The sequence below is a fragment of the Ranitomeya variabilis genome, chromosome 3 (genome assembly GCF_051348905.1).
Source record: "Ranitomeya variabilis isolate aRanVar5 chromosome 3, aRanVar5.hap1, whole genome shotgun sequence".
Taxonomy (NCBI): domain Eukaryota; kingdom Metazoa; phylum Chordata; class Amphibia; order Anura; family Dendrobatidae; genus Ranitomeya; species Ranitomeya variabilis.
The window spans coordinates 33,214,666-33,228,513 of NC_135234.1; the positions used below are offsets into that span (position 1 = coordinate 33,214,666).

At 42.4% G+C, this 13,848-nt stretch overlaps 1 protein-coding gene across 1 annotated transcript; it reads left to right on the forward strand.

Annotated features, from left to right (window-relative positions):
• The first annotated feature begins 4,815 nt into the window (after positions 1-4,815).
• On the forward strand, positions 4,816-9,755 carry LOC143815074 (uncharacterized). Its single transcript, XM_077293906.1, has 3 exons — positions 4,816-5,634; positions 7,197-7,298; positions 9,167-9,755. Exons 1-3 carry the CDS (start codon positions 5,473-5,475, stop codon positions 9,653-9,655), a joined length of 753 nt encoding a protein of 250 aa, XP_077150021.1. The 5' UTR covers positions 4,816-5,472; the 3' UTR covers positions 9,656-9,755.
• Positions 9,756-13,848: the final 4,093 nt, after the last annotated feature.

Consider the following 13,848-nt stretch of genomic DNA (forward strand, 5'->3'; position numbering starts at 1 on the left):
CATAATCCTCAAATGGAAGTTTAGGACCACCAGAAGTCTTCCTAGACTTGGCCGTCCAGTAAAAACTGAGCAATCGTTGGAGAAGAGCCTTGGTGAAAGAGGAAAATAAGAACCCCAAGATCACTGTGGCTGAGCTCCAGAGTAGTTCCACAAAGTCAACTATCTCTGCAGCCCTCCACCAGTCAGGTCTTTATGGCAGAGTGGTGCGACGGAAGCCTCTCCTTAGTGCAAAACATATGAAAGCCCGCATGGAGTTTGCTGAAAAAAAAACACATGAAGGACTCCCAGACTATGAAAAATAAGATTCTCTGGTCTGATGAGACTAAGATAGACCTTTTTGGTGATAATTCTAAGTGCTATGTGTGGAGAAAACCAGGCACTGCATATCACCTCCTCAATACAATCCCAACAGTGAAACATGGTGGTGGCAGCATCATGCTATGGGGGGTGTTTTTCAGCTGCAGGGACAGGACAACTGGTTGCCATTGAAGGAAACATGAATGCGGCCAAGTACAGAGATATCCTGGATGAAAACCTCTTCCAGAGTGCTCTGGATCTCAGACTTGGCCGAAGGTTCACCTTCCAACAAGATAATGACCCTAAGCACACAGCTAAAATAACAAAGGAGTGGCATTTTAAAATGCGCGCGTGTCCTGCCTCCCATGACGTCACGGCTTGTGATTGGTCGCGTCACCCATGTGACCGCGATGCGTCCAATCACAAGCCAGAATGTAATTTTAAAAATCCTGAAGGACCTGAAATTACGTCACGGCTTGCTGTGATTGGTCGCGTCGCGGCCACATGGGCGGCACGCGACCAATCACAAGCCGGGACTTCACGGAAGGAAGTAAACGCGCGAATTTTAAGCAAAGAACGCTGCCGGTTCCCTCCGTGAGGTCCAGGCTGCGTCGGAGAGGTGAGTATAGCAATATTTTTTATTTTAATTCTTTCTTTTACACATTATTACATTAATGTTGTTTCGATACCGATACCCGATACCACAAAAGTATCGGATCTCGGTATCGGAATTCCGATACCCGCAAGTATCGGCCGATACCCGATACTTGCGGTATCGGAATGCTCAACACTACTCATGGCTGCACTAGCTCAAAAGGTGCTTGTACTCAATACTGAGCAAAGGGTCTGAAGACTTATGATCATGTGATATTTCAGTTTTTCTTATTTAATAAATTCGCAAAAAATTCTACATTTCTGTTCTTTTTCAGTCATGATGGGGTGCAGAGTGTACATTAATGAGAAAAAAATGAACTTTTTCGAATTTAACAAATGGCTGCAATGAAACAAAGAGTGAGCAATTTAAAGGGGTCTGAATACTTTCTGTACCCACTGTAGATGTAGCACAAGGCCAAAGATTTCATTTACTTCTTACATTACATGAGTGCTATCTATAGTAAATTCTACAACTGGTCAGAAATCAGACAGTATAGTCCTCTATACAGTATTATGGGAACCACATAGTGCTCCATACAGAATAATGAGCCCCATATAATTCTCCATACAGAATAATGGACCCCATATAATGCTCCATACAGTATGAGCCCCATATAATGCTCCAAACAGTATAATGAGCCTCATATAATGCTCCATAAAGTATTATGACACGCATGTATTGCTCCATACATTATGAGTCCCATATTATGTTCCATACAGTATAGTATGAGCTTCATATAATGCTCCATATATAATGGGCCCCAAATAATGCTTCATACAATATAGGATGGGTCCCATAGAATATTATGAGACTTATTTTGCTCCATACAGAATAATAAGCCCCATATATTGCTCCATACAGTATAATGAGCCCTGTATAAAGTGCCATACTGTATAATGGGCCCCATATAATGATCCATAAAGAATAATGAGCCCCATATATTGCTCCATACAGTATAATGAGCCCCATATATTGCTCCATACAGTATAATGAGCCCCATATAATGCTCCATACAGAATAATGAGCTCCATATAATGCTCCAAACAGTATAATGAGCCCCATATAATGTTCCAAACAGAATAATGGGCCCCATATAATGCTCCATGCAAGCATAATGAGCCCCATATATTGCTCAATACATAATGGGTCCCATATAATGTACCATGCAGTATATGATGGGCTCCAAATAATGTTCCATATATAATGGGCCCCAAATAATGTTCCATACAGTAAAGGATGGGCCCCATAGAATATAATGAGCCACACATTTTGCTCCATACAGAATAATAAGCCCCATATATTGCTCCATATAGTATATAATAAGCCCAATATATTGCTTCATACAGTAATGTGAGACCCATATATTGCTCCATACTGTATAATGGGCCCCATATAATGCTGCATAAAAAATAATGAGCCCCATATATTGCTCCATACAGTATAATGAGCTTCATATATTGTTCCACACGAGTCCCATATAATGTTCCATACAGTATATTTTGGGCTCCATATAATGCTCCAGTATATAATGAGCCCCATATATTGCTCCATATAAATGGGCCCCATATAATTCTCCATATATAATGGGACCAATATTATGCTCCAGTGTATGATGGGCCCCATATATGATGCTCCAGTGTATGATGGGCTCATATATGATGCTCCAGTATATGATGAGCCCATATATGATAATGCAGTGTATAATGGGCCCCATATTACTCTAGTATATGATGGCCCATATATGATGCTCCAGTGTATGACGGCCCCATATATGATGCTCCAGTGTATGATGGGCTCATGTATGATGCTCCAGGGTATAATGGGCCCCATATTGCTCCAGTGTATGATGGGCCCATATATGATGCCCCAGTATATGATGGGCCCCATATTACTCCAGTATATGATGGGCCCATATATGATGCTCCAGGGTATAATGGGCCCCATATTGCTCCAGTGTATGATGGGCTCCGTATATGATGATCCATTGTATGATGGTCTTTATATATTGCTCCAAACAAAAAATAAATTAAATCCTCCCCTCTCCTTGCTGGCCACTGCTCTGCTCTGGACTTCTCGGCATCGTTGTCTTCTGGCTTTCTGCACTGTGACTGCTCAGGCAGAGGGTGCACACTAGTGATATCATCGCGCCCTCTGACCTGAACGTCACAGTCAGAAGACGTGGTAGACGCTGCAGTGGTGGAGCGGGGAGAGGTAAGTATCGCAAGTGCCAGGGTCCTGATCAAGCGGGGACACTCTATCGCGGGCGCTACCACTGACACAGGCACCGACAGCTAGTGGGCCCCCCTGCCTGCTCAGGGTCCCGGCACTTGATCGGGTGCGGACGCCGGCCCTGCTGCATGCTATTAAAGTGAAATGAATATTCACTGCTCTCCACGCCCATGGGTGTAGGGAGCAGTGAATATTCATGTCTCTTTAGCAGCGGACACATGCTTTAGCTGCAGCAGCTGGCTCCTGCCTCCTGTCACCCGCTGCTCCACCACTACTGCTCGCCAAACGGGCCCCCCTGACACACGGGCCCCATAGCAGCTGTGTGCTGTGCTGCTAGGATGTGCAGCGCTAGCAAAACCACTACTTAGGAGCACAAAAAATGTATTCAGAGTCTTAGGCTTGGTTCACACTAGGCGTTTTTGATGTGGCTTTTTATGTCTTTTTTTTTAATGCAAATTTACACCTGTGTTTTAAAGTATCAGCAAATCCTATGAGATTTCAGGAATCCCATGCTCACATTGTGTTTTTGCCATCAGGATTGTGTGCATTGTATGTTTTTTTGCACAATAGAGCATGTCACTTCAGCGTTTTTTACACAGTGAACTGAATGTGTGGTAAAAAAAAACATTGAAAAAATGCATCAGAAGCAACTATCAAGTTTTGCTGCGCTTTTTGTGTGAAAGCATGATTCTATAGAATAGGACTTTTTTTCAACACTAAACTTTATCAGCATGCACAAGAGACAAATCTAGCATGCCAAAACTGCAGCAAAAAACTCACAAAAATGCTAGAAAAAAACAATGAAAACATGCTTTTTTTCTGCAGCTTCTTTCCTACCAAGAGATCAGGTTTTGCTGCAGGAAAAAAAAAACGCTGAAAAAACGCCTAGTGCGAACGTACCCTAAAAGCCCCTCAACCATGATCTTATATTGATTAGATGTTGTAGGATCAAACCTGGAAAAAAGCTCAATAAATGTGAATATTTTAGGAAGTAAGTGGCTGCCACCTAGTGGCCTGAATGGTATTTTTTTAGTTTTTTAGTTTAGTTTTGTTTAGTTTTCTTAGTTTTTTTTACAACAACCTTTCTCAACACTAGTCTCCAAGGGATCAGATTTCAAGATTTCCATGGAAGTGCTCAGTTGATCACTAGTCTCAGTGCAAAGTTAGCTGTGGATTCAGAAGGTATAGGAATTATAAAGACAGTGCCTTCTCTTCCTGCTGGATCCACTTCTCACTTTCCTTAAGGGGTTGTCCGGGCTTACAGCTCAAGCCTGCAGTGACTCCATGTGCAGAGTTGTGAATCCTCACTACATCAGGATTCTCTGATGCTGGTGACCGCAAAAATGCAATTTGTATACTTCTGGCCACATTCCGACTAGACGTTTCCAGCCTTGCTCAATTCACTTGTATTGAGCGAGGCTGCGCACAGCTAGTCGGCATGTGACCGCATGTATGTAAATTGCATTTTTTGTGGTCATGCGCCTCCACAGGAGAATCCTGACAGCGCAGTGTGTGCGGTGTGAGAATTCACAAGTCTGTAGTCACACAGACTGCACGCTTGAGCCCCAAGCCTGGACAACCCCTTTAAGCCTGAGACCATACAATGACTTTGGTTTTTAAAAAATTTCTGGCACTTAAATGTTGTTATCAATCTTGTCCTATTTCTTGACTACTAAAAATCCCAGCCTGCACTCGCCTCACCTACTCCCCAAAAATGCAATAAAAAGCTATGAAAAGATATTAGGTAGCGCAACATGGCAATAGATAGCAGTACAATAAAAGAAATAATAATTATTATTTTTTTTTAAGTTTTTTTTTTTCTCCTGGAGGGATTTTTTGAATTTAGCCTTTTAATCCAACATTGACTAGTTTGCAACGTTTTCCATCAGGATCCATTTCACGCACTTTATTTTTTTTCCACAGGATTTTTAAAACCTGAAAAAAAAGATACTAAAAGCACTGAAAACCTCAGCAAGCGGGTTTTACAATAAAAATAAATAATAAGAGCCTTCCAAGTGATTTTATTATTCCTTTTTCATACGTTATTTGGTGCGAACCGGCTACAAAATAATCCTCAAAAAAATTCCACCTGCACGTAGCCTATGGCTGGCATTTATAACAAGCTTTTAGAAGAAAAAGAATGTGTGAACAAGGCCGATAATAAGAGGAAACCTGCTCCTCCTGGAGCATTATGGGGCTATGAGCTGGAGCCGGTGTGTAAGTAGGCCGGGTGGGGCGAGTCTCCGCCAAGCACTGACCGGCAGATATCTCTGTGCCATGAGCAGGGGAGGATGGAGTCACACGTATTAGGAAGGAGGTTCCATTTTACACCTTCTCTTACTAGTCTTAGTCGAAAAATACAGGAAATTCTAATTCTGAGCCTTATCTGCAGAGAGTCGCTGTTGTTCACCCTGTCTGTTGCTGCCGCCGCCACGTCCGTGAGTCCGGATCAGGTGCGGTTTATCATCATCAGTATTTTATTTCTGTGTTCTTGTAATACCGGCCTGTTCACACGATCAGTATTTTACCTCAGTATTTGTAGCCAAAACCAGGAGCGGGTGATAAATCCAGAAGAGGTGACGTGTTTCTATTAGACTTTCCCTCTGTTCCACTCCTGGTTTTGGCTTACAAATACTGAGGTAAAATACTGACCAAATACTGACCGTGGCTTGTCCTTATATGTCAAATGTTCTATTAGAGTACGTTCACACTAGGTGCTTTTCAGTTTTTTGTGTTTTTTTTTCTCTGCAGCCAAACCTGATCTCTTGGCAGGAAAGACGCTGCAGAAAAAAAAAGCAGGTTTTGCTTGTTTTTGCTGCGTTTTTGGCATGCTAGATTTGTATCTTAAGTGCAAAAAAAAAAAAAAAAAAAAAAGTCCTATTCTGTACTACAGGTTTAGGCACAGAAATGCAGCAAAACCTGACGCCTGCGTTTTTTTACGTCAATGGGTGAAACCATGAAAGAAGCGACATGCCAAAAAACCAACGTGTGTGCATGAGATTTTGGAAATGTCATAGACATAGCTGGTAATGTAAAAAAAAAAAACAGATGAAAATTTGCATATAAAAGCATAAATTACCCTTAATTTCTATCATAGTTGGGCTTTAAGAAAACTACTGGAGTTGACGTTGGGCTGAGTTTTGTTTTGTTTTTCTGGTCTAAGGTGGATATTTCAAATGTTATCATGGGGTGTAAGAATTCCTAGTTAGGGTAAGTTCACACAGTGGTTTTTGAAGCCAATCCGCTCCCTTAAGAAGAAGAAAAGGGGAAAAAAAAGCTTCAAGTACTTGAAAAACTCTCCCTATTCATTTCTATGGCAAATCCATTTTTGCTGATCATACGAGGATTTCTTTGTGGTGTTTTTTTTTTTTGGTTTTTTTTAAATTCTTTTCCTAAAGAGGCTTTGAACAATGCTTTGTGGATGGAAAAATAAACAAAAAAAATCCTCAATTGATCCTGATACAATCCGTACCAATCAACATCAGCAAAAAAGGAAAAACATTTTTTTTAAAAGCTTCAGGAAGTGAAATCTCCCAAAATGCTCTAAACCACTTCAGGTAATGGTCTTTTTTGCTGTTTTTATTTTCCTGCTGAGTTTTATACTTGAGAAATTGTCCATTTTTCTCTGCCTCAAAAAACAGTGTGAATAAAACCTTATATCCCACTGTGGTAGAAAATGTGTGATGTGATTTTATGCCTAAATAATCGATGCTCACATCGGCTCCTCCAAAGTCTGCAAACGTAACCCCTTCCGATAATAATAATTTATGGTAAGAGAGTCATTCCTGTGAGCCGCCATATTATTACAGCGCAGAAGCGGCAGGACAGTCATCCGGAATTAATGGGCGCGATAATAGTTGACGCCGAGCCTTGCTGTTTAACCCATTAAATGCTGCCACACCCATTTAATTTTCATCTGGCCACATTATGAAAAGCTTAGAAAGTGATGGACAACCCCTTGAAGGCTGTGTTCACACGACTACTTAACCTTTTTGGTTTTCCTTTTCATTCATAGGAGCAGAACATCGGAAAACAGCTGGGGACGGATTTATCATCGAACGCACAGCAGAGTCCAACTGTCCCCACTAACTTTGACCTTCGTCAACTTTCTGTTCAGGTATCCATCACATTTCAAAGAAACATTTTGTTCCTATAATTCCACACTCATGGCCGCCTGCTCGGCGCTCCGCTCTGCCGTGGGGCCGCCTGCTCGGCGCTCCGCTCTGCCGTGGGGCCGCCTGCTCGGCGCTCCGCTCTGCCGTGGGGCCGCCTGCTCGGCGCACCGCTCTGCCGTGGGGTCGCCTGCTCGGCGCACCGCTCTGCCGTGGGGTCGTCTGCTCGGCGCTCCGCTCTGCCGTGGGGCCACCCTGGGGCCAAGACACATTGGAACCTTGCCACAATGTGCCAAGGACTTATGGCAGAGAGTAGAGTCTTAACCTGAAGGTATCCCGATTATTATAGTTGTGCAAATAAATATTAATTATTATGAATGTTTTTTGGTTATTAAAGGGAACCGGCCATGTTGGATAATGCCATTTTCCTGCAGATATGGGGTTAATCTGCAGTATAACAGCATTATGACTCCAGGAGCTGCCAGCTTTCAGTCATGCAGGGGAGCCAGGGCGGCTTCAGTCGCTACTCACAACACAGTGAGTGGCAGCAGTAACAGCCCGGTCCCTGTGTCGATGCTGCCTGTATAAGTGAAAGCCGGCAGCTCCTGGGAGGAATAAAGTTTGTTTCCTAGCTGGAACCGTGCCTTCTGTAAGGCGGCCGGATACCTCCATAACGCTATTAACCAGCAGGTTAATAGCAGTCTCCAATGTGATAGGTTCCCTGTAACATGTGAAATAAAATGTTATTGTTGTATAATTGTTAAATTATTTTGGGAGTCCTTATTTTTTTAAAACATTATTTGATAGAAGGAGATGTATATCATTATTTGATAGAAGGAGAATATATATATATATATATATATATATTTTTTCTAACTTCTACATAATTTGTCCCCCGAGAGCTCATAACACACATCTGGCGGGCATATTGCTTTTTTGTTTACAGTACGTATTTTTCACTGTAACCGAGGCATCTCTAAGAGCCCCAGTTATAGGGAAAACATCCAATGATAAGTCACTGGCAGAGCTGATCTAAGAAAGCTAGGACACAGCATCCCTGTGTCAAGCAGAGACCCAGCGATCATGTCACCGCTGAGTCTGATAGATGCCTGAAGCTTCTATTCAGCACACAGAGATTATTGAGCAATCTGTGCTTGCAAGAAAGAAGACAGAAGCTGGGGACACTCAATGCTGCACAGTGTGAGCTCATGAAGTCAATGGTCACACTGCGCAGCACTAAACTGATAAGGGCAGGGTGGGAAATTTGGCCCTCCACTAGAGACAGAGACCCAAATCCATCTGGGACTCTCCTGCTGGATCTGGGATGGTTGGATCTATGGGGTTACCATACACTAGTCATGAGCTAATGGATTGCTTTTTAATGTAACACACACATGGAAGTATAAGTCACGCTAAAAGTGTGTAGCAGCTCCCTACTCCCTACTGATCACTCAGTGTCTGGCATCGCAAACCTTCACCAATCAACCTTTATCTCTGCGGGAAGGTTCTGTAGTTTGGAACAGGCCCGATTCCTTCTCCATGTGTTGGCTCTCTGGTCTGCCTAATAGAGAGGGGTCTTGAGTAGAGTTGAGCGAATTTGTTAGGATTTGGTTGCTGAACCTGAATTGGCCATATTGGTATGCTATTTGTGCCGAAATTATGTTTGATCAGTTCCGAACATATTTGGTAAATTCTACTTCCATTGACTCTAATGACGTTCGGCTTTGGTCGACGAATATTGCAAAAACAATATTCAATGCCGATAGTATTCGGAACCGAATCCAAACAGATTTGCTCAACTTTAGTCTTGAGATGAGGAATCCATCTAGGATACTCATATGTTATAAAACATATTTATTTTCTGCTATTACAGGACTATAAAAAATTTGGCTACAAACAAATCGAATGGTCAAATGGAACGGCTATACATTCTGCGACTGTGAAATGTCTTGTTCAGAAGTCCAATGAGACCTTTGGTGACTATCGATTCACCCTGTCCGTTGGCGATGGGATCTACATCTTTGGGTTCATTGGCGTTCTCATCGTATTGAAATCTCTCTTGACGAAAATTACTATGGTGGAAAACAAGCCTGAAGACAGTGAATATGTCATGTCCACGTGTTCAACATATGCTACGTACAAGATTACCCTTCAGCAACGCACAAACAATAACAACGTCCTGATGACACCACCGAACTCACCGTGCATGGTCCAAACACTAAGTCCTCCCGTCACAAGCACTCCTGTTTCTTATAGCGGGACTCAATGTTATCCATTGTCTAATTTTACTGGTGGACGTCTTTACTATGGAGAAAGGTGTCTATTCTCCAGCCCAGATGGCAGCACAAAATCCCTGGTGTAGTCCAAAAAAATTCACAACAAGAGAAGACGCAATTATCGGTGTATGCCCACATCTATGTCACAAGTTTTATTGATTATCACAAGCAGGAACACAATTTTGACATGTTTTGTATTCTTATAAAAAGTCGCACAAAATATTTATAGCATTAAAAGGGAAAACTAAGGAATATATGGGGAATTGGTAGACAGGCATGTACACTTATTATACCTTGATGTGTGTAATCACGACCCATTCCCCTGAAATCTGAGGGAACCACGGGAACGGCCACCTCTCCATTAATCCAGAAATGGGTAACGAGACCGGCAATTCTCAGCCGTTTGACTTATCGAATATACTTATTAGGGTATGTGCACATTGAGTATTTGGAGCGTAAAAATGCCTGAAAAACAACTCAAAAAACTTTTTTGAAAGAATCTTCTTAATCATGTCTTTTATGAAACCATTTTGCTGTTCATATATTGACTGTTTAGAGCTTTTTTTTTTTTTTTTCCACTTCAGGTTTTGAAAAACACTTGGAAGAAAAAGTTCATATACAAGTGCTTCTCACAAACTTAGAATATCATCAAAAAGTTACCGTATTTTTCTGACCATAAGACGCACTTTTTTTCCTCCACATTTGGGAGGAAAGTGTGGGTGCGCCTTATGGTAGGGATGTAGCATGTGGGGAGGGGGGCAGCAGCGAGTGGGATCGCACTGTTATCCCACTTCAGGAGGCAGAAAAATGTCCCCACTGCCAGGAATCAGCGCTGGGGAAACCATGTGGTCCCGATGATTAAGTGCAGTGAATATTCATTAGCTACTCCCCGCCCACCTATCAGCTGAGCGGTGAGCTGGGAGCAGAAAATGAATACTGCACTTAAGCAGCAACACACATGGTTTCCCCAGCGCTGATTCCTGCAGCAGCTGGGGAGATCTGTGTGTCCGGGGGAGGAGGAGGCAGCAGCAGCAGGGTCCGGGGGAGAGGAGATCGCTGCGTACCTTCCTGGGCTGGAGCTGAGTGCTGTGCAGTGTGCACAAGGAGGACCTGTGATGATGTCAGAAGTGGGCGGGCTGGAGCATCACATGGCAGCACAGAGCCCTTCCTCTTCTTGATATCATCACATGTCCTTCAGACTCCAACACTAGAATCTGCTGGCTTCCATTACCTGTGCTGTGGAGAGGCAACAAAAGGGAGGGCTCTGTGTGTGCTGCCATGGGATGCTTTTACCTCACCACAGGCTGGCTGCCACAATTAAGAGGTTAGTCTTTCCAAAACACAATAAAGCACTCTGCCACTCATTTAGTGAACTATAACTCCCAGCATGTCATAGGATCTGCAGGACATGCTGGGAGTTATAGTTCTCCCATGGGATTTTAAAGCAGCGCTCCAGTGTTATTTTGCAGTGCTGGAGTGGTGCTTTCAATATAAGCCCTGTGCCCCCATTCTTATACTTACCCTCCAGCATCTTCATATAGTACTTCACAGACACCACACTGGTCCCGCAGCTTCCAACATAATAACATACTATTATATATATAATAACACCACATACAATAGTATGTTATTAAATATTTTACCACATTTTTTTGCTTCAAATATTTTTTTCCCTATTTTCCTCCTCTAAAACCTGGGTGCGCCTTATAGTCCGGTGCGTCTTATAGTCTGAAAAATACGGTAATTTATTTCTGTTCTTCAATACAAAAAGTGAAACGCATATTATATAGAGTCATTACAGAGTGATCTATTTCAAGATGAAGATGAGTCACCAGACCCAACAATGCAGACGAGCTGAAGGCTGCTATCAAAGCAACCTGGGCTTCCATAACACCTCAGCAGTGCCACAGGCTGTCGCCTCCATGCCACACCGCATTGATGCAGTAATTGATGCAAAAGGAGCCTGGCCAAGTATTGAGTGCATTTACTGAACATACATTTCAGTAGGTCAACATTTCGGATTTTAAAATCATTTTTCAGGCTGGTGTTATAAAGTATTCTAATTTACTGAGATAATGACTTTAGGGTTTTCATTGGCTGTAAGCCAAAATCATCAACATTAGCAGAAACAAACACGAAATAGATCACTCTGTGTGTAATGACTCTATATAATATAGGAGTTTCACTTTTTGTATTGAAGAACTGAAATAAATTAACTTTTTGATGATATTCTAATTTTGTGAGAAGCACCTGTATTTCATTTCTTTGCATCTGCTCCTGATGGAATCTGCTCCAAATTAGGTCTATTCAATAGCGTGAAGGGAAAAAAAACATTTCAGGATGAAAAAAAAATCTTTTAAAACTGCTTCAGGAATAGAAAAACTTCCCCAAAAGGAATTGCTTCCTCCAGAGATTTCCACTAGAAAACACATGATTTTTGACTGGTTACAAAAAAAAAAAATGCAATGAAAAACAAAAGTAACATTATTTGGCGCAGAAATGCTGCAGAAAATCTGCAATATCAAAAACTCGCCAAATACTCATCGTGGTGTTAGGGTGGTCTGCAAGTCAGACCCCCAGGGATATTGGATGTGGAGCGCCCCCACGTTAAGGGCAATGGGGTACTCGGTACCGGGTCTTTGGGTTCGGGGGATGTCACGGTGGCCTGACCCGGTCCGTGGCCCTTTGAGGGGCGTCCAATTAAAAGGTCTTGTTTGTCTAGTGTTCTAAGGTTCATCTGATTAACCTCACCCTAGTCAGCAATTCTAATTAATAATCAATAGTTAATGACTTAGCAAAGCTAAGCATGTCCGGGCATATTCTGTTAGACTAAGAAATATATATGTGAATTATAAGAATATATCAAGTTGGTCCCTGATTTCCCCATCAGTGGGAACATAGCCTTAGTACACACAAAATTTGCAAGAATTAGCTGTTTTTCATAGCATTTTTTATCTTAATTGTTGATTAGTTGATTGTGACTTGTAGGATCGCTACTTCCAACAGGTGGCGCTACAGAGTTAAGTCCTCTTTTTCTCAGAAGAGGCAATTTGCATATTTAATTTCCCAGAGGAGCATTGCACGGCGAATAAGCCTCCTTACCTTGACAAGCCAGCTGGTATGTCACTCTCCATAAGGAGAAACGTTACCCCTTAGACCCCACTCCAGAGCCTCTCACCTAGCCAAATCAGTTCTCATGCTTCGCACTGACGAGGGCCAACAGCCCGAAACACCGTGTCTGCGAATTGAGATACTGATTTGGCTTTTATCCTAAGTCATATTGCACGACTCGTTAAAGGGTTGATTGGGACTTGTAGGATCGCTACTTCCAACAGGTGGCGCTATAGAGTTTAAGTCCTCTTTTTCTCAGAAGAGGCAATTTGCATATCTTAATACAGATATTTATTTTTTTTACAATTTTATAAACCATTTTCCACTACTTTAATGTCCATGACCTACAAGTATCTTTAGGGAAGGTCAGACGGCCGTATAACTCGGACGGGGAATGCAATGCAATGATGGGACGGGCTGGCGGCTTTACTGACCTGAGTGGAACAACATGTATTTCTACACAGCTGTCACGCTAGGGGAGAGCCGTCGTCCAGTCTGAGTGTTAAGTTGCGATCCCCGTCCGAATTTATACGGCCGTCTTACTCTTCTCTTAGGATAAATGATCAATATTAGATCGTCGGGGATCCGGCAGCCCCACCGATCAGCTTTTTTTCAACTTTTAGATTCTGGTCCATGGCAGCCCTAAAAGACGTTTCATTAGGGTACATGTGCTTCTCAAAGGGGTTCTCTGAGAATTTATCCACGATGGCTGCTGTCACCTATTGCAGGCAACAACTCTTCCTAGGCATGCAAGTGCTGCTTGAGACAGTTGTCTCTGAGCTACTGTATAGTAGACCAAGTCCTGAGGAACAGCAGTTTGACCATATTTGCTCACTCAGTAATTACAGATTACAAGAAAACGCGGACAGAGGGAAAAAGAAAGCCAGCTCTGCTTGGCGAGTCAATTTACAGCACAGAAGAACGAGCAGAATTGGACTCTAGCTGCGTAATTGCAGCCTGTTATATTTTACTCTGAAATGCTAACAAGGCTACTCACTTGACAGCGATCTGAGTTATCACAGGAACCATTTCTATTTAAAGTCCTTCTGGTTTATTTCAGTCCTCATAAACCACATTGCAGGAAAACTTAAATACAGCCTATGTCCAAAATAAAGTAAAACATACAGTAAACCATTCATATAATAGTGCGGGTTCACCTGCTTGGTTT